The sequence below is a fragment of the Lissotriton helveticus genome, chromosome 11, assembly GCF_964261635.1.
Source record: "Lissotriton helveticus chromosome 11, aLisHel1.1, whole genome shotgun sequence".
Lineage (NCBI taxonomy): Eukaryota > Metazoa > Chordata > Amphibia > Caudata > Salamandridae > Lissotriton > Lissotriton helveticus.
In genome coordinates, this window is record NC_136072.1 from 22,539,968 (window position 1) to 22,561,742 (window position 21,775).

At 44.1% G+C, this 21,775-nt stretch overlaps 1 protein-coding gene across 4 annotated transcripts in view; it reads right to left on the minus strand.

The window, feature by feature from the left end:
* TP63 (tumor protein p63) overlaps window positions 1-21,775 on the minus strand; it is a 405,808-nt gene that overhangs the window by 325,508 nt on the left and 58,525 nt on the right. For all 4 annotated transcript variants that reach the window (XM_078667023.1, XM_078667024.1, XM_078667026.1 and 1 more), the window contains exons 2-3: window positions 11,299-11,430; window positions 6,402-6,534 (exon numbers count right to left, since the gene is read on the minus strand). In XM_078667023.1, coding sequence (XP_078523149.1) covers window positions 6,402-6,534; window positions 11,299-11,375 — 210 coding nt within the window. In that variant the 5' untranslated portion in view covers window positions 11,376-11,430. The remainder of the gene's footprint in view (window positions 1-6,401; window positions 6,535-11,298; window positions 11,431-21,775) is intronic.

The following is a 21,775-nucleotide window of genomic DNA, read 5'->3' on the forward strand; positions in this document are numbered from 1 at the left end:
GGAAGCAGCCTAGATGATCAGGGTAATTAGCTCCTGCCCCATAATGCAGTGTGGAAAAAAGAGAAGCTGACAAGGGTGCACACCTATATGACAAAAGAGTGCATACCCATGAACAACATCTGCATCTACATGGAATTTTTAGCACACTGGCATACAAAAGTCAGTGGAGTGCTAAACAGTCATTTAGAGAATCGAGCAGAAACTGAGCTCAGGGTGGAGGTGGAATTTCAATTAATCGTGATGCAGTGCTCTCTGAAGAAGTGTGCTCCAGTTTTTTTCCTAAATTGGAGTAGAGTTGGGGAAGTCCTGGTGGATACATCAACGCTGTTCTAGGTCCTGGGTGAGTAAGTGGAGATATCTTGTTTTTCATTGCATTTCCCCAGTCTGATGGATGTCGGACTGCGGGTACATGGAAGCCACCAAAAGAAGTGAATCCACCTGACTTGGCATTGAGTGAAGGTAGGTGATCAAATCTGTCCAGGTTTATGCTAAGCTAGCTGGACACGCGTTTGCTTCCTGTTCTTTGTGAATAGAAGCAATGCTGTGCTGGTGGAGTGATGCTGCAGGTAGGTGCTGAACATTGCAATTTGGATAAGGTACAGGCAGAGTTTGAGTTGCTGGTTGTCCAGAGCGAAGGAGACTTTCAAGTAGATGTGTTACTGGCGTGTTGATGCATTTTCATACGTTTTTTCGTTAGTTAAGTCCCACATGGCTCCATGTACAGTTTGAAGATGACTGGAGAGAAGCAACCATGGAGCACCCTAGAAGCATCTGGGACTTTTCCGGTGCCCGTGTCAATAAACTGGGGTCAGCTGAATAGGTTGGTGGAGACTTGCACATAGGAGCCTGGTAACCAGTACACACAGCTCTATTATTAAAGAGCTACAGATATGGTTCTAACTATGATTAGGTGGAGCCAGAACCCACAGGTTGATAGCAGAAGAAATATAGAACATACACAGACTTATACAAAGAATCCTGGGACCAGGAAATACTTCAAGAGAGCCTTGGAAACCCTGGTCTTCGAAAACTCATTTGCAAAGGGAGTTTGCCACCAGCTTAAACCATGAGGGATAAACTGAAAGAAAGGATCCTAACCACACACTTTGTACACAGTGTCAGCAGTGTGTATAATATGAAATAAAATAACTATTTGGAACCTAAAAAAACTACGGTTTACTGCCTAGGTAACAAAGGCGGGTGGTCTATGCAGGGGTTCTGAACTTGTGGTCCATGGCCCCCTGGGGATCCGAGACATCTGGTCAGGGGGTCAGACACTGCTTAGAAAATGTAATTATATTGACTGATTAATAAAGTGTATATAATTAAAGAAGAAAAATGTAAGATTGATTTTTTTTAAAACAATCTGTAAATGTGGAAGAATCTCAAACTGGAGTCATAAAATTAAGTGATGTCCTCAGATTGTGAGAGTAGGGCAAACATATCAAACAGACTATAGAATGGTAGATGGGTGGCTTCAGTTGAATTTAGAAAGCGCTAACCTTCCCATTAAAATGGCATTTTAAATTTTTTAGAATTGTGAATTAAATTAAAGATACCATCTTTTGTGTAGTTTGATGAATGCTGGTTTGTATTTTTGTGGATCATTTTGAGGGTCATATCAGTTACTTACGCATGGGTCCCCAGCATTAAATAACTCCGTGGGGGTCCTCGCCATTCAATAGTAACTCAGTGGGGGGCCCTGGCATTCGATAGTAGCTCAGTGGGGTCCCCGGATTCCAGTAATGGTGGTAGTGTGGGTCCACAGAAGTCAAAAGTTTAAGAACCACCAGTCTATAACAACACAGCTTTGTTGCTGCTCTTTGAAATGGAGTTATTTAAAAAAAAAAGAAAAGGAAAGAAAAGAAAAAGAGCATTCAGTGTAAGTGGGCCAGCTCCAGGAGGAACTACACTGAAGGGCTAAGAGGCTGAGTGTTATTCATGTATATCTTTCTCCAGTGATTTAGGAGTTGGTGGAGAAGTGGTGGGACGCTCGCCCCTAAACCAGGCCCAAAAAACAAAAAAAACAAAAAAACACCTGTATTCACAATTTCATGGGAAACACTTAATCTTCTGGGCAGCTTAAGAAACGCTTGGCTCGTAATTTCCTTGTGACTGGGGATGGAAGGGAAACGGCCTTTACAACGAGGCCGTTTCCACAAAATCTTTAACCACGCATGCAGTACAACGCATGCGTGGTTACCACTAATGCCTTTACCACGCATGCCTTTACTACGATGTTTGTAGTAAAGGCATATGTGGTAAAGGTAAAAAAAAAAAAAAGGGGGGGGTTTGGGGGGGGTCTCCCCCCCAAATAAAACAACTCACCAGAAGTCACGTCGGCATCAGAGTCGTTTAAGAGAAATCGGGGAAAAATGCCGTTTTCTCTTAACGACGTATGACGTCACCACGCAAATAGTCGAGGAAATGTTTATGCGTGGTAAACGAATTCCGTTGTAACGCATGCGTGGTAAAGGCATGCGTTGCAACGGAATTCGTTGTATCGTCATATATTCGGGATGGAAACCTAGGTCTTTGGTAACCGTTCCCGGCTAAGGATAGCCTGGTGCCATGCAAGCCCACCGACAGAGCAGCGGCCAGGAGCCGTGATGAACGGGTGGGCAGCCAAGACCCTAGCTTTCCACTGGCCCTGTGGCAAGGGGCCATACATCCCTTCTCAGGTATCAGGTCAGGGGCGAATTTTCAGAAGAGAAGCAGTTACGATTTAACAAAGAATTGAAATGAACAATGTTCCCTGTAGTTCCAGCCCACTTGGCCCTGTGGTTCTTGCAGAGCTTCGGTATGGAACGGTTAACAGCCAGGTCTCATATACTGGAGGAAAAGGGGGTGGGGGGTTTAACAAAGCAAAAGTGGCACAAATATTTGCAGAAAAATGGAGAGGAAAAGGGCGTAAGCCAAGCACTTTGCCCAGGGGGCCTTATTGTCTTGAAACAAGGCTATGCAGGCATTTGCACCACCCATCTTAGATAAGCTGAGTTTCAATGCAAATCATTTTAATGAAAGGTGTGGATGCTGCACCCGATTCACAATCATCAGCTAAATAATGCGGGGGCTTGTCCCTGAAGCGGCTTATATGCACCAATGTGGAGCTTCAGAGTGTCCTCGTAATCAAAGTACACATCTGAGCTGGGCAACAAGGCTTGTTGTTTCCGAGCCCCGACACCCCCTCGCGCACCCCTCTTCGGCCCCATCGGCCTGCAGCTTTCTCCAGGAGCCGTAAACCTTTCCAGGTACTCTTCAGCCGAGAGTACCCAAGGCTACAACTGCTGGATTCAATCAGATGCTGCTCGATTTCAGCGTCTCAAGAGCGGCCAGTACTTTCACCACAGGGGCCTCTCGGGGCCGACTGTGTGCGGGTCATGGCACCCCGCCCTGCCCACCTGACCCTTTCACTTGTCCAAGCCCCCGGTCTTATCTCTTAACAAGGCGATGAGCACGCCAGCTCGAAGAGAGGGCGAGAGGTCAACACACTGTCAGCAGGGGTCAAAGGGGGCCTCGGGCAGGGCTCTCCCCGAGCTACACAAACACTTTCCACTCAAGGGCGGGGCCCGCCGCCCGCCCTTTAAACCCTGTCCAGGGGACGGCGCAGCACCTTGCAATCGGACATCCAGGTAAAAACTTAAGCCAGATGTCCCCTAGTAAGCAGTTCCTGGCAAATGTCCGCTCCCTCGATGAATGCTGCTTGAAAGAGGGCGCCTTGAAACACACCTATATTATATAGGTTAAGCCGCTGCAAAGCCAACGCCTCCAGTCAATGAATGTTTGTGCCTGGTCTCTGTGCAATCTGTCTCTTTCTGTGTGTCGGTCTGCAAACCTTTGAGCCTGCAAGTTTTTTTTGCTCTTTAATATAGCACAATCTTTGTCAGAAGAAATTAAAGCACTTTAAAAGAGAACCAGATCACACGTTTCTTTATCAGACAAGGGGGTGATTAAGGTATTTGAGCCAAATCACAGGATCATCAGCCAAATCCAGGACTCAAAACGAGTTCCTCCAGTTTGAAACTTTTGCTATAGGTGATATCTACTCACCAGTTGGAGAAACTGTAGTAGAGACCCATGTGAGCAGAACTAAGTGAGGCGTAAGCGATCTGGACAGGTGGTCTCACAGTGCGGCTGCAAACTTAACATGCTTTGTGTGCTCATGTTTAAAGGGTGTGTAACAGACGTGATAGATTCACCTTTATTATAAATTAAATGGTTGAGTTCTCACCTTGACGATGTGCATTATCCTGTTGTTCGCATTTTAGTGATCACCTACATGCAGATGACATACATCTACTACAAAATCAAATCAGCCAGTAGCATCCGACACCTCAATGTCACATTACCCAAGATGCAAACTTGGTTTAATTCGAACCACTTAAAGCTGAACCCGGAAAAAAACGAATACTATTCTCTCTCTCTTACCATTCCAAGGCTAGCTCAAGAACCTGGATGCCCTAAATTGCTCCCTCGTCCTATCCGACTAGGCAAAGTCACTAGGTATTACCCTGGACAAGAACTGGTCAATGAAGGACATCAAAAACTCTGCCAAAGGAGCGCTTTACTCACTAAAACACCTCAAGAAAATTAAACCTTCCATCCGCCAGGACGATTTCAAGACAATAGTACAATCACTTGTCCTCTCTAAACTGGACTATGGGAACGCCATCCTAGCAGGGACGCCAAAATCTCACCTAGCCCCAGTAAGGTCAGTCCTAAACATGGCAGCCCGGCTCATAAAGGGTGTTAAATGGTTTGAACACATAACACCAACCCTTAAATCTCTCAATTGGCTTCCTATTGAAGGTAGATGCATTTACATGTCTGCCTGCATCACACACAAAACCCTTCATACACAATTCCCCCAACTACCTAAACAACAAACTTGTAAAAGCTTGAAGATCCAGAACTCTGAGAAGCCTCAACTCACTTCTTCTCATCCCTCCGAAATTGAAAAAGAAAACTACTCAGTCCCAATCTTTTTCTGGTAATAAATCCAGGATGAGGAATGCACTCCTGATAGACTCCGCATCCAACCCCTCCTTCTCCTGCTTTAAAAAGGACTTGAAACTCCTCAACAAATACTTCACCGCCCAAGCCAACTGATCTAGGCTTCAATAGCGTAGCTCACTTTCCTCATAACTTGCCTGAATGGGATAGGGCGACTCGATAGTCCCCTAGGGACTGGGTATGTTCAATCACAAAATATCATTGTCCATTGGGGAATCATTAAATAACATTTATCATTCAAAATATTGTCACAATAGTGATCATCAGTGCATCCATACAGGGAAAACCTTCATGAACACAAGATTATACAAATGGTTATTTAATGCCGAAAGTTTTTCTCAAGTGTAAATTACAAAACTCAAAACAGGACATACTACTGATATTTCACATTCATTTGACTGTAGTATCTTGAACACCTTTTGCTTACAAATCATATGGAAAATAAAGCACCATATTAAACGAGGTCAAACAAAACATTTCATCTAATTTATGTTCTGTGTTATCAGTATGTCTATATATGCAAATCGATGTTCTTTCGTCGACATTTCGGTCCCACGTCGGTCTACAAGATCCCCGAGACCATCATCAGGAAGGTATTTATTGCACATCCAAATGTTGTCAAGATACTTCCAAAGAACGTATCATAAGGGGCTGCCCAACTAGTCTCTTCAATTCAATAAGTAGGTCTTCAAAATGAATTAGACATTTATTTTGGCTCCATCGGGTCGATTGAGTCAGGCGTGTGAGGACCAAGCGTGGCTGGTTCTGCGTTAAAAGCGAATATATGCTGTACCAAAGTCAAAGGACTTGTAAATGTAGGTTTCATTTATTTTGAAGACATACTTATTGAATCTTCCTTCCTCTCATAGGCTCGAAACAGCTAGCTGGGAACCTGCATCCTGCCATCCCCCAAACACCTGCTTGACGCTTGGTCTTCGTGTTATCTGCAAGTATGTCCAGCTGTAATGGTCACTTATTACTGTAAAAAGAAATTTGGTGCTCTTCGGAACACAAAAGGAGGGAGGGAGGGAGATCTACACCCAAGCTGTGCACTTACAAGTAAACACCATAACACAAGTCCTGGCTCGCTTGGAAAAAGCTACTGAGGAAATTCGATGTGGGTCGAACAGCGAGTATGTGAAGGTGGGCAGCATATAGTAACGACACCCTGCACCCGCGTGCCCATTTTTAAAGGTGAGGAACAGACTCCATCTAAACACATGGTAAGAAAAACGTCACTATACTTGGTCAACTTTATAATGCACTACAGACTGGAGTCATTTGGTAAAATGCTTAAAATAAATATCCCTTGGACTAAAACAACATTTCTGGCTTCGATTAAAAGACCATATAACGATAAAAAGCCTTGGGGTTACTTCTGGACTTACCCACATTTGCTCACATGGCTCCAGGTCGTGCACGCTGATGCAATCCATGCTAATTTCGATCTTGTTGGCAGGACCATCTTCTGTGGGATCACTTGTGAAATTCAAATCGATTGGTTGGACAGAATGAATAGGCCTGTGTAAATGATATAAAAATGTGAATAAACCTCCTGCCTGCTCAGTTAAAGGTGGCCACAGTAGAGGGAACAACAGTATTTATGTTACCATGCCTGCTGGATCTACTAGAAGGGCCCTAGGGCTGATGTGATTGGCCTTACCTATTATGGTCGGGGTGACAACCCTAAGAAATGGCCACCTGACTTTCAGAGGGAAAAATCTCAAGGCCGCCTCCATCGGAAACCTTAGCATGCACAGCGTTCTGGCTTCTTTTACGTTAGTGCACGAATGCAACAACAATACAGCACACCTGAAGACGTTCCAGCCTCTAAGCACTGCAAGCAGAGGCAAAGATCTGCATTTTACTAACAAAGTCAAAGCTCGTGCTTGGACAGAGGGAAGGATCCACTCTGGTAAGAATCAAACAGCAACCTCTTAACTCAAGCAGAACACTTCGAGCCTGATTCAGCGTTTGGTGGCAGTATACTCTGCTACAGACAGAAGTGGCACATGCCCCGTGGGGCACATAGTTAATCCCTTCTACTCAGAGTATGGGGGGTGCTCTTCTCGTATGGGGGAGCCTTAGCCTACCCTGGCTCAGTTGGTGTAAACTCCTGACTAGCTGTCCCACGGACATTGACTGACGACGCAAAGTACCACAGGCTCTCCGTCAAAAATGTGAGTTAAAGTATTAGGGAGTGAAAAGGGTTCAAGGTTTTCTCTTTTGGTAATTTTTCCAATACCAATGGAAGTCTATCAGGAGTATAATTTTTGTCCTGAAGGTGCATATACCTTTCCCATATTGGTTACATACAAACGTGTTGCAGCTTCTACAATACAAGAATAGTTCTAGACTATGTTCACATGGATAATGCAGCCAGACAGTCTTACACTCCAGGCAAAGAAAATATCAACCTGCTCTAAGAACCTGGGTGGCATCCATTCCAGCAAAGCATTTTATTGGGAGTGGCCTCCCACTGCCAGGTGCTTTTAATGGCAAGAAGCTACAGTGATGAAGATTACAGATACATTATACAACTACCCAAAGTTTTAAACAGCCGGAGAGGCGGATGGGTTTATTTGGGACTTCAATGAACATTATTACAGTGTAGAACCAGGTGTACTGCTATGATGTAATCTGTATTTCTGCATAATAGCATCTTTCTGAAACTGTCTTGGCAAAGGTTACAAACAATATTAGACCGATTACAGAGGACAGGGATGTGGTGGCGCTGATATTATGAGAACCATCAAAAGCCTTTGATGCCATCTTCCACTCTATCCTCCTAAATAAATTACTGGAAATTCTGAAGAGGATTTTCCATGTTTTAAGGCCAATGGAATTGAAGGATCTGATTTTTCCTCAGTAGGAAATAAACACTTTCCTTTTTGTGAGTTGCTAGCAGAGCCACGACAAGACTTCTTGGAAGCTTTTTATGGCCTTTAGGACATTCCTGTGATCTCTCCCTCCTTTTGTTTTTCCAGAGAGGTGTGAGGTATTGCTATCCTCAGAGACATCAGATTTATTGTTTAGTCTCCCCTGTAACCAAATCAGCAACCTACCCTTTCTGTCTTTTAGGGTTTTGGTTGAAAAGGTTCTACCAATTTTTGTAGTCCTTAATTTTATGCTGAGGATACAAGCAGTTTATACAGTCTTTATGGGGGGGGGATCTTCTTACCGCAAGACCCAAACAATCTGATGAGTCCTTTCTTAGAAGAATCGACATTGTAGCAGGACACTGGAGAATACATATCAGAAATATGAAGGAAACCTTGAGCAGAGCTCAGGGAGACTCCCTGTCACACGACATGCAGTAGGAAATCTGAGGAACCCAGGCTCTCTTGGGAGTGTTCTACAGGGTGCTGTTGCCTGATTGGTTATTACTCGAGTTTGGTTCTTTTTACAAAAGTAGATAGGCTATTGGAGTGGCTGTTCATTGCATTGTAGGCTATGGTTATGGTATTTACTGCTTTTATAATTATACTGTGGTACTCCCACTCGGACAACGGGATGATTCAAGCATGTGAATCTATGAAAGATCCAATACTGGAAAATTTTAACTGGATTTGGTGAAGGCTCTTGATGTCCCAGCTACAACTGTGCCTGTTTTGGTGCCAAGTCTTTAAGAATACCAGGAGTCTTCCTCTGGAATAAACTTCCTCAAGTCAACCAGAGATGAAAGGAAACTTTTTTGTTTTGAAAAATGTTCAAAACCTGGCCTTTCACTGAAACCTATAACTTAGTCTTTGGATTCTTCAAATGTCTCCACACTTGGTGCTTTAGCACCAAGAGTCATCAATTTGGGGTGAACTTTATATATTTCCACGTAGACAGACATAAGGCAATGGTTCAAGATCTCATGTCAGACAGAAGGTGGGCTGACAACAATCACACTACATGTGGAAGACGTTTAGGTACATATAGATCCAGGACATTCCATACCAAGTTGTAAGTGCATTTTTTTCAGATAGCTGGGCAAGGGTTTCAAAAATGTAGGTCTCTTGATCTCAAAAGAAAAGGAGAATTTCTTCACGAATTACCTACTACAAGCACTGGTGCATTTCAAAGATCACAGCAGAATGTAGGAAGGTGCTGCCCTCACTAACTGATTGTGCATCAGTACAAAAATAGGTCTGATGCGAGCGAGAAATTAAAGATTTCTCTTCCATTTCAAACAGGGTGCTGTCTAAAGCCTGGATTGTAAAGGTGGGCTTCATATTATACAAAATGCTGTTAGCCTACCAGACACATCTGATGGTTTACAGTGGTGGGAAGAAAACCTTGGCCTAATCGAACACTTGGAACAAGGAGAGACTTGAACACCCTAGAACAGTGAGAATCAGGTGAGACTTCGGACTCGTAGAGCTAAAAATTATCTGTAGTGTGCATTACACTCAGATACAACTAATGGAATTTGGTCAAATAAAATGGCATGCCTAAGGGAATGTTTATTTTCTACACATTTTGTCGGCGCCCCAGACTATAGGTAGTAAAGTGAGATATCCACCGACTAGGATTGTGGGAGCTCCATTAGGTTAACTGCCAAAATTTGCTGTTGGGACATGTGTACATGGTGTCCCACCAAAATACGACAAACATTATGTTGCTGTAGATTGAGATATCGCCACGTTTTCAGCAGCCAGACGACCAATAGAAAATGCCAATGCACAAATATGGATTGATGGAGGATTGCTGAGAGAATCATATATGCTGCCTATGGTTTCCTGGGAAGCGATGCAGTAAATTTAAGGTTAATTCTCTTCCAAAATCCCAAACCTGTAAAAGAGATTCTGAAAACGCCATATCTATACATATATGCTTACGCTTACATTGTGTAATATTGCCAGCCTTCAAATGCTCGACAGGTTTGATACGCTGGTTTACCAAGATGTCCTCGCCTCACATCAAGCATCTGTTTTTTGTTGTTTGGATTTCTCTTGCAACACCACACAGAACCAATATAAAATGGTTAAAAATGAATCCCAAGTGCTTTGGCCCTCTCCCAGAGGACCTGCTACCACCAAGGAGGGGCATTCAAGCCACAACAGAATTCATGCTGCAGGTGCTTGGAACAAAAAGTGTGTCACAGCTGCAAAGATGACCTCTCAGCACAGTTCTTCACGTCACTTTGTGCAAGACTCTTTGTGCTGCCTTTAACAACAACGAGACTGATAAACAAATGAAGCCTTGGGGTCGAACACCTTTCTTTACAGTGGGTCCACGAGGCACTCTTCCTCCCCTGCAACCATTGCACCAGTCTCTGTAGGCGGGCAGGTCATTCAGAGGCCTTGCTCGGTCATTCTGGCTGAGGCCTACCAAACACAAATGACCACAAAGATGGCCATGCAGACATCAATCCCTGGAGACTCGATATTCTGGCCATCCATTTGGAGAAAGATTGCCCTTCAACTGTGGCTCGGTTGTGCTAAGGTATGGATGGACAGTTAGTTCAGTTTGGGCGTGGCTCCTGTATTTCACATACCTGAGCATCCATTTAGCTCAGACGTCCTAGCCAGCACATGCACTGCAGTTCACCCAAAATGTTTCTAGTCCCATCCATTCACCCGTGACCAGGAGTGCCAGGCACAACTTCACACAGATAACTGCAGCCACATCAGTTTTGCAACTAGAGTAATGCCTTCGCCACACTCAGCCTGGAAGAGCCAGTAAAGCAATAATGAACTAAAGGTTCAGAACTCCAAGTGTGACCATGTGTGCCTATCTGACGTGCAAAGAAACCGTGCCCGGTTTAATGACAGTCTAGGTCTCCACATTTGGTGGACAGCAGTGCTCTGCTAACAGGAATTTTATTAAACTATTAAAGCTTTCTGTAAATTAAATTCCTCTTCTTCCCCCGCCCCTCACAGACGTTTGTGAACCCACATCAGCCTACAAGAGTAATATTTGACTTTTCAACTTCGCCATGCATAAAGTCGCAGCTCTAGTAGTAGTTCTTGATACTTCACGGATCTATGCAGTAGCAGCCAGCACAGCATCTGGGATTCAGTTATACTATGCAACACTTCTCACAAGGACTGCCAAGCACCTCCGAGAGCTAGAGAAGACACCTAACAAAAAGCCCATTGCACCTCAAAATTACTAAACTTAGACCGAAGTCTAACACCTGATAAATGTTGAAAGCATAAGACTGTAAGAAACGGCCAGCATTATAAATATTACATTAAAATAGCATGCCTGCTCAAATAAATAGACTGCCGCCACTTCCTGCTTTAATATATTTCTAGCAGCGACATTTAATATGAACTGTACACCGATACTTACTGTTGCTCCAAGATTTCCCAGAGACGTTGTAAGAAGTCTGGATTCCGGAGATCACCCTCCTGGGAGCTCTGAGACATGGTGGAATGACAAAACTTCTCTCGCCACGAGAAATGAGCAGGAATCTCTACGCCTCTGAAGACAAACAAAGGGGTACATATTACACCGACTCAATACCCATGACGTGCCTCAATAGTTACTTAGAATCTTGCACGAAATATTTGATTACTGTAAGAATAGTATTTCCTTTAAACACCATCACACACATACAAATGTGAGTATGTACGTGTTATAAGTCACCAGTAGATCTTTCAAAGTCAACAACTAGTACAAGCACGTCCAAAATACTTACAGGGCTTCAGTCAAAGGCACATTTTTAGGATAATCACTGGCTATGCAAAGGAGTCACTTTAGGTTCTATAAATTGGTTGGACATCTAGAACATTTAGCGTTCATACAGGCCTCCTGAACCCCAAGTTACACCCCGTGCACTAGGAGATCCAGATTTTTAGCCAATCTACCCGAATGCCAAACGAGCAACAAAGCACACTGGAATTTTCAACATATATATGTACTCTAAGATCATTACCCCAGTTTCAATCCTCCCAGAAACGCAAACACATGGCGTCATGATTACCAACTAGTCAATAAAGAAACAAGTATAATTTTAATAGGTGAAGCAAGAGGTATGACACTAGGTCTTGCAATTCCAACGAGCGAAAGGGTGGAAGACTGGTGCAAAAACCATAATGCAGAAATGTAGTCCACTTTTGTGATAATCACAGAGCACTAGTCTATGCCAACAAGTAATGCAGGGCTGTGAGGGAACTTGGGGCATGCTGACAGCTAGAACAATGGACACGATAAGTGATCTTCCGTTTAAGCCATGTGCTGTAATTAGCGAAGAGCATTACCATTTACATGGATAAGGTCACTGAATACCCTGTCAGGCCCATGAAGTTGTAGCGGAGACATAGCAGAATTGAAGGCGAGACAGTAAGTGTGTCTTGACTGATCACGAGGCTATTAACCAGGCCTGTAGCCAAAGCAGTGACTGCAAACTCCAGTCAAGACCAACCCTACAGGATATGATGTGAAGGTTAAAAACAGACTTGTTAGTACATCCCTACTATAAATATAATGTACTTTTATTTAGGATTATTTGATTTGCATTTGTTATGTACGACCCGAAATCCAGTTGTTCACTTCTATATAACACAGTGGGAACACAATTTGCTTCCCTGGTGTTCAGCCACCTAGCCCAGGCCTGTGCAGACTTCAGTAACACAGCAAAATGGCGGCTGGTAAGTTCACCCACCTTCTACGCCTCTACTGGATCTCGGGACAGAAGGGAGACTGGGTCTTCAGTGGTGTTGGAACAATACTTAGACTGAGGGTGCTGGTCATCTATGTCACCTCACTATATGAAGGTGTAGGGGAGGGGGAGATGCATAACAATTCTGAATGGGTAAGAAGGGATTTTGGACAAAATCTTAAACACTGGATTCGCCTCGATTTATTTGATAGCCCTCAAACAACTAAGTAAAAATAAAATCCTGTTTATTCATGATTAACAGCCTATGTTATTATTCTATACGTTATTTGTTGAAAATTTTATTTTGTGTGGCACTCTCCCAGATTGTTTTTGCTGAACCCATTTCTGTTGGCAAAGGGCTCTGTGCACTTTAATTTATTTATAGGTCAGTGGTATATGGTAGAACATGTACCCTGGGCTTGTAAATTAATTGCTAGTAGTAGACTGCAGCGCTCCTTGTGCCACCCACTATAATAGCATTGCAAAACATGCCTTCAGGCCTGCCATTGCAGCCTGGGTTTGCAGTTTTAACTTCCATTTTAATCTGGCAAAACCAATCTATTGCCAGGCCTAAACACCCTTTTTTATACTTATAAGAAGTGTCAATGGAATGATGCAATTGAATTGCTGCAGTGATTTTCGCATGATTATATATTTGGTGCATTTGCCACATAATCCATCCTCTGCCACATAATTTTCAGGTTTTAACAAAAAAAAAATTTTTCTAGCTCAAACGGTTAAAAAGTTCCTAAAAATGCAACAATAACATGTTGCCGCACAATAGAAGGCCCTCCGCAAAGCTGGACCAGTCACCTTTCTGTTGCTTACTGCTATAGTTGGATGTTAAACTGGTATTGTGGAGAAGTGTGGCTCAATGGTTAGAGCGGCAGACCCTGATGCAGAGGTCTAGCCCGGGACCAGGGTTCAATTCCCCGCCTCGGAGGGTCTTGAGCTCAAAAATTCCACGGACCTGATAATTCTCGCCTCGGTGCCTATTCCAATCATGGAGTCCCACTCTGCAACTCTGGGCAATAGCTTGCTTAATCTCCACAACGGCCCCCACAACGCTAAGGATGCCTGGCCTCCACCTTGGGGGTGCCCAGGAGTGGACACCTCACAGGGAAAGCCAGGATGGGTTCCACAGCGGTATTCGTACAAGCGCCTTGAGACCCTTGCGGGTGAGTAGTGCGCTATACAAGTATCGATTTTTTACTAATGAGGTGTAACCAATGCCCACATAGTGTTACCAAGTTTATAAAATGGTGACATAATGAAGTAATAGTATTACAAAATGTGCTGCATTATGCTGTATAATTTGCCTTTCCTTGCTGAATAATTTACTCGACCCTGCAGCATAATTTGGCCCCCTCTTGTCGCATAATTCCAGTGGCCCTGCTTATAAATCGTCCCAAAAGTAGGCCTAAATGCCCATTGGGCAGGGTGCCTTGTCTTTAAAAAGGACATGTATAACTTATGTTTTCCATGTCTTGGCAGTGAAAATGTCTTATTTTTAAAAAGAAGGACATGAACAATTGTTACTTACCTGTAAACAGGTGGTTCTCCAGTATTGGTGTCTTTCATAGATTCACATGCTTGAATATTCCCCGTCGTCGAAGTGGGAGTCCCACGGTAAATAACATAGCAATAATGCTAAAGATATAGATATATATATATAGATATATATATATATATATATATATATATATATATATATATATATATATATATATATATATATATATATATATATATATATATATATATATATATATATATATATATATATATATATATGAAAAACATAATACATAATAAAGGAGAGGAAATACAACTGAAAACCTCTAAAACGATTCCTACATAGGAATGCATGGTAAAGAGAAAAAACCATTTGTAACATATTAGAGTCATTATGTTAGTCCAAATTACAGCCAATCAGGCGCTAGCACCCTCTAGAACCTTCTCCTCAGAAGCTCAAGCCCTCAGATTTTCGTAGCACCAAAGTGACCAAGAGTGTATGAGGAGAAGAGAGCCTCTGAGGGGAGGAGGGTGGGTCGCATGTGAATCTATGAAATACACCAATACTGGAGAACCACCTGTTTACAGGTAAGTAACAATTGTTCTTCTCCAGTATTAGCGGTGTCTTTCATAGATTCACATGCTTGAATAGAATAGAAAGCAGTAACCTCCGAGAGCTGAGATTGCAAAGCACAAAGGCAAGCAAGACAGTAATAATAAAATACAGTCATGTAAAACATCATGGCAATCACAGCAAAAAGAGCAAGGAGGGGGGAACAGAGGCTCACCTTAATGGAAAAGATGGTGAAGCACTGCCTGTCCCACAGCGGTATCCGCTTCATTGATGGCATCCAAACAGTAATGCTTGGTGAAGGTGTGCCTGCTGGACCATGTTGCTGCACGGCAGATCTGATGAAGAGGCACACCAGCAAACAAGGCGGTGGATGAAGACATCGCCCTCGTAGAATGAGCCCTCACTGAATACTGCAATAGTTTGCCAGCTTGTAAATGGCCGAAGGTAATGGCTGAAGAAAGCCAACGGGCAATTGTTGGTTTGGAAACTGGATGCCCTTTACGCAGTCGTCCATAAGCAATGACAGTTGATTGGACTTGCGGAAGGAGGCAGTTCTGGCAATGTAGAATTTAAGGCATCGTTTGATGTCAAAAGAAAGTGCTGTATCGCCGGAGAGCTTGGGTCCGGAAAGAAAGTTCGTAGGAACACGGGCCCATTTAGATGAAAATCCGTAGGCACTTTAGGTAGGAAAGAGGGGTTGGTGCGAAGTGCCACTCCGTTAGGTTTGAACTGTAGATAAGGCGGCTTGACAGTAAAAGCGTGAAGGTCGCTCACGCGACGAGAAGAAGTCAAAGCTAAAAGCAATGCAACTTTCCAGGTGAGGAATTTGATATCCACCATTATGGATAGGCTCAAATGGTGACTTCATAAGTTGAGATAAGACAACATTGAGGTGCCAAGATGGAGGAGGGCGCCGAATAGGTGGGAACTTGCGGAAGAGTCCTTTGAAGAATTGCTTTATGATTCTGGATTAACAGAGGGAAGAAGAACCATCATGTCGAAAACAAGATATTGCAGCTAGGAAAACTCTCAGGGTAGCATGTGAAAGTCCTGACTGAGCGAGACTTAAGAAGAACGGAAGAAGCTGCTCCGTAGTGGAATGGATGGGGTGGACATTCGCTGCCACGCACCAATGACAAAATCTCTTCCACTTGAGTTTGTAAGTTTTGATGGTAGACGGAGCCCTAGCCTGAGCAAGGATGTCTCTGCACTCCTGAGATATGTTCAAGTTTGCGAATTCAAGGTGCTCCGGTTCCATGCCGACAACTGGAGCGTGGAGGGGGCCGGATGGCACACTTGGCCCCTGTCCATCGTTAGGAGGTCTGGACGAGGTCGCACTGGGACAGCAGAAGCAGTTCCGAAAACCATGCCTGCCTGGGCCAACGAGGTGCGATCAATATGATGTGGCAGGGCTCTCTCCGCATCTTCCACAGCACCCGCGGTACTAGCGGAATCGGTGGAAAAGCGTAAGCGAATAGATCGCACCAATCGATCAAAAGGGCATTCCCGCACGACCCGGGGTGGGGATGCCAACTTGCGCAAAACTGGCATTTCCGATTCTCCGGTGATGCAAAGAGGTCTAGAGCTGGGTGACCCCATCGGTGGAACACCAGATCCTGAGTCGGCTGGTGCAGTTCCCATTCGTGCGTTGAGGAAGTGGACCTGCTCAGAGAGTCCGCCAGGATGTTGGACACGCCCGGCAGATGGACAGCTGTCAAGGTGATCTGATGTTGGAGAGCCCAATCCCAGATCGACTGGGCCAAGCGAGACAGATGTGGAGACTTGGTTCCTCCCTGTTTGTTCACGTAGTGCATGCTGGTGGTGTTTTCTGTTTGGATAAGCACCGACTCCCCGTGAACTACAGGTAGGACCGATTTGAGCGCAAGGAAGATCGCCATCAACTCTAGCCTGTTGATATGCCACTTGCATTGGGGCGGAGTCCACTTGCCTTTGATGGATAGGCCTTGGAGGTGAGCGCCCCACCCCTCCAGAGAGGCGTCCGTCGTGAGCGTGAGATCTGGTGCGTGAATGAGGAACGACGTTCCCGTCTCCAAATTGGTTGGCCGCGCCCACCAAAGCAAGCTTTTTCTCATGCGGGCCGTGACCGCGACTAGGTCATTGAAAGACCCGGAGATCTGACGCCATTAAGTCCAGTTCCTCCTGAATGGGACGTGTTCGCAATCTGCAATTTGGGATCAGTGCGATACAAGATGATGCCATTCCCAAAAATGACTTTAACGTCCGAACAGAAACTGACTGTTTTCTTTGAATGAGGGAGACCAGACGAAGGATCTTCTGTCGCCGCTCCTGCGAGACGAACGCTTTTGAAAGGTTCGTGTCTAGGATCGCTCCCAAGAAGTTTCTCGTTTGCAGAGGCGCAAACTGTGACTTTGACGTTGATGGTCAACCCCAGGGATTGAAACACCTGCTGGCAAAGACGAGTGTCCTGACATAGTTGATGGTGGGTTTGAGACGAGGAGGCAATCGTCCAAATATGGAAAGATTTGAACACCCTGGAGACGCAGGTGAGCCACCACGGGGGCCAGTACTTTCGTGAACACACGAGGAGCTGATCGCCGCCCAAAGGGCAGGACCTTGAACTGATAGTGCATTTGTCCCACTTTGAAACGCAGGTACTGGCGATGTCGTTGGATAATTGGGACATGAAAATACGCGTCTTGAAGGTCTATGGTGGTCATAAAATCATCGCTGGATAGAAGACGCAGGATTTCCAGTAATGTCAGCATGCGGAAAGATTGGGACTTTAGGAACTGGTTGAGAGCACTCAAATCCAGAACGGGTCGCCAATCTCCGGTCTTCTTGAGTATGAGGAAGAATCGAGAGTAAAACCCTTCTCCCCTCTGATGTTTCGGAACCACTTCGACTGCTCCTTTTGAAACAAGAAGACGGACTTAAAGGTAAAGCTCCTCGAGGTGGGCCAAAAGGTGGAGTACGAGGAGGAAACTCGACGAATTCTAAGGCATGACCCCGCCGTACAATGTCCAAAACCCAGCGGTCCGAGGTGATGGAGGACCACTGAGAATAAAACAGAGAGATTCGACCTCCAACACTTTGGGGATGGCAAAAGTCATTGGCGCTTAGGAGTGGAGCCACGATAGGAGGACTTTCCCCTATAGGGTCTGGAGGGCTGCTGACGAGTCTGCTGAGTGGAAGTGTAACGCTGGTTTCCCTGATTGTAGGAGCGGTATTGTTGCCCTCCTCGAAATCTGGAAGAAGTGCCGCGTCCGCGCGCACCTCGAAAGGACTGCTTCCGGAATTGCAATGTGCCCAAAGACTTTGCCGTATCAGTGTCTTTCTTAATGGACTCCAGTGCATCATCAATGTGGGAACCGAAGAGCGATTCACCATCATACGGCATATCCAGTATTTTGGATTGGACTTCCTGCCGGAAAGAGGTGGATTTTAACCAACCCTGGCGTCGGAGGGCAGCTGCACTGGCAAGCAGACGGAAACCTGTATTCGCAATATCGACTGCACAGTCGATCATTTCTTCCGAAGCTCTCTGTCCATCATGAAGAATCTGCTGGGCGTCCGCCCTGGAAGCTTCCGGTATAAGATCCATTAACGCAGATATGTCTGACCACATCTGCCGGTCATAGCGTCCCAAAATGGCCAAGGCATTGGCCGCACGGACAGAAGTAGAAGCCATGGTTGAAAACTTGCAGCCAATAGCGTCTAGGCGTCGACCCTCTCTATCTGGAGGTGCGGTGATTTGAGACACTGGGTTCCGGGCTCGACGCTGTACAGCTTGAGTGACTACTGAGTCCGGCTTAGGGTGAGAAATCAAGCATGCCAGAGAACCAGTTGGGGCCTTGTATTTTTTCTCATGGCGCGGTATTTGAGCAAGTAACGAGTTTGGAGCTTGCATAAGTTTGATTCCTTCCTTCCAAACAAAATCGATGATTGGTATGGTGTGGACCTGCTTATAAGGTTTGTCCTTAAAATCGTAGAGGAAACAGTCTTCCTCACGTTGCGATCTAGGCAACTTGAAACGCTGAGCCGCTTTGTCCATTAGTAGATGAAAACTGGAGATATCTACAGGAGGTGATTCACCAGAGTTTCCTGGCTGAGGAGAGGGCGTCTGTGCTCTATAATCATCCCACTCTGCCATAACCTGGTCGCCTGCATCTTCGTCCGAATTGTCAGGGACCTCTCCATCTTCACGTTCTGGGACCGCCTCATCATCAGCATCGTGCGGATAAACAGTAGTATGGATCCTGATAGACGTCTGAACCTGAGACGAAGTTGTAGGTGGCAACGTTGGCGGAAGAGACAGTGGTGGCAGTGCAACAGCAGCAGGAGATGGTACGGGAGTACCTTGTGGCGTTGCTGGAAAGCGACGGTTGTAATTGTCCTACATATGTTGGAGATTGGAGATTAGTGTTAATGGTATCGTAGCCATAGGCACTTGGACCAACTGCTCCTCAGGTTGAGACTCCTGGTCTCCGCCATCTTCGTCAGTGTCCGAGTCTTGACATTTTATAATCAAGTCAGAGGGGCTATGGGCTGCCCCAAACGTGTTACCCTCATTGTCCGAGTCACTCTCATGCTCAGAGGTAGTGGCGAACATTGGAGAAGGTGGTTGCGGCTCTGGATCCGGAATCTGTTGGCACGGAGCCTTCTTACGACGATGGGTGGAATCAACCCCTGAAGTCTTCAAAGGCACCAAAGGCAATGAGGAAAATGACACCGGTGCCACAGTCGACGGCGCCGTCGACGGAACTGATTTTGCTGTCGACGAGGATGATTTTGAAGTACTTGCCAGGTGGCAATTGGAGCTCATACAAATGGGCCTCCAGAGGCATTAGTCAGGGAAAGGGTATGTTTCAGAATGCATCTGTTCCTTAGTAATTAAACATTTGTTTTAATTATTAAATTGGATGTTGAATAACTAACAAAAATCTCTGAACTATATTTTAGCTGCTCCACAACCAAAATTAGTATAATGAAATGTAATAATGTAGCCCAGTGTTTTCCTATGAAACATCCAGCCTTGTGTATATATATATATATATATATATATATATATATATATATATATATATATACACATATACATATATATATACATATACTATATTCACTGAAAAAAACATAGGTTATAGACCATATATAGTTAGGAATTAGCATTTAAAAAACCTTATTTTACTCACACAAAACCATTGAAATTCCATATATAGTTAGTTGCACTAACTATATATCGCGCACCTGCAATCCACTGCTGATGATGTCACATATTACATCATTCATGACATGGTCAGTGACATCACTGATGACATCACTGATGACATCTCAAATGACATCACTGATGACAACATCCAGTGACTATGTTTCTGTAAAGTTAAAATGTGTCTTACATATTGAAGAATGAGTGGAAGTATAAGTGTCTGGACAAAGGATTTAGTAGGTGCATGACATGTATGAGTGAGTGATTAAATGTGTCTCACTGAGTGCATAGGTTAGTGACTAAAGTGTCTTAATTTGTGCATCATTATGTCTGTTGTTCTGTAAACTGCTGCATGTGTTGATCAGTAGCTATATGATTAACTATATGGGTTACTGATTGATTGTCCAAGTATTTGTATGGGAGACTGAGTGTGTGTGTGGCTGGCTGGGAGGTGTGTGACTCTGTGCAGATCAATGTGTACTTATATCAATGATTGTATAACAAGGTAAGTATGTGTTAGCATATGTTTGAAAATGTAAGGTGCTCTATGTTTAACTGTATAGACAAGAAAATGGAAGTGTGATTGATTCTTTACAGGACTGACTAGGTGTGTGAGTAACTCCATGGATGAGTGGCAGAGTGTGAGTGTCTGTATAGGTGTATGAGTGCATATGATAGTGTTGTAAAGATGAGTGATTGTATGTATGAATGATTGTATGGGTGAATGAGTGAATGTGTGTGTAGACATAGGAATCAGTGAGTACATATGTAGTAACTAGTATTGGTGTGTCAATGGTTTCAAAAATTATACTCTGTATTTAACACTGGGTGAAACAGAGGTTATATTAAAATGTGAGGAGATGCATTGTATTGTCACATGAATGATATCATCAGTGATGTGGTCATTGATGTCAAATGAGATATCAGTGATGTCATCAGTGATGTCATTTGAGATGTCATCAGTGATGTCATCAGTGATGTCACTGACCATGTCATGAATGATGTAATATGTGACATCATCAGCAGTGGATTGCAGGTGCGCGATATATAGTTAGTGCAACTAACTATATATGGAATTTCAATGGTTTTGTGTGAGTAAAATAAGGTTTTTTTAAATGCTAATTCCTAACTATATATGGTCTATAACCTATGGTTTTTTCAGTGAATTTCAATGGTTTTTTAATAGCAAATATCATAAGCTGTCGAATGTCAAGTATGTGGTATGTGAAAACATTTTCGTGTTTATGCACACTGATCTGCTTTGAATGGTGCCCCCCCCCCTCATTTCTATTAGGAGTACTCTCTCTTTGGACATAGTGAAGGGTAGTTAGCGCAGGCCTTTGCCCCCGTTGTAATACGTCGTGCCTGCTTCTCTCTCCATTTGATTGATTGTTATCCAAGTATTTACTGTTTTAGAATTGGTTCTCTTTGGTTCATTCTCTATTTACAAACAAACACAGAGTCGCAATACTCTGTTTAGTCTCTGCAGATAACGAAAAATCGTGTAAAAAAAAAAAAAGAAAAGGAACCGAGCAAAATCAGTAGGCCACTAACGGGATCTCTTTTTGACCTCGCTAAAATAGAAACATTAGGAACAACCCCTCATGACAAATACAAAACTAGTGAAATGAACTGAACTCCACACAATGATGGCTGCAAAACAGCTCGGCTCCGCCACCCACCCCGCCCAAAATAACGATAAAGAGCGGCTGCCATGATTGGTTGCGGAATGGCCACGACGGAGCTACGAAATGGTACTGCTCTCATGCTAACCCCAGCTTCAGTCTGAAACATCCAGAAACACTGTAGACTACCAATTCGATCAGTTCCGGTAGCGCCCCAATGTAACCAGGTAGAGAAGAACTAGCCCTCCCCTCTTTGACTGATG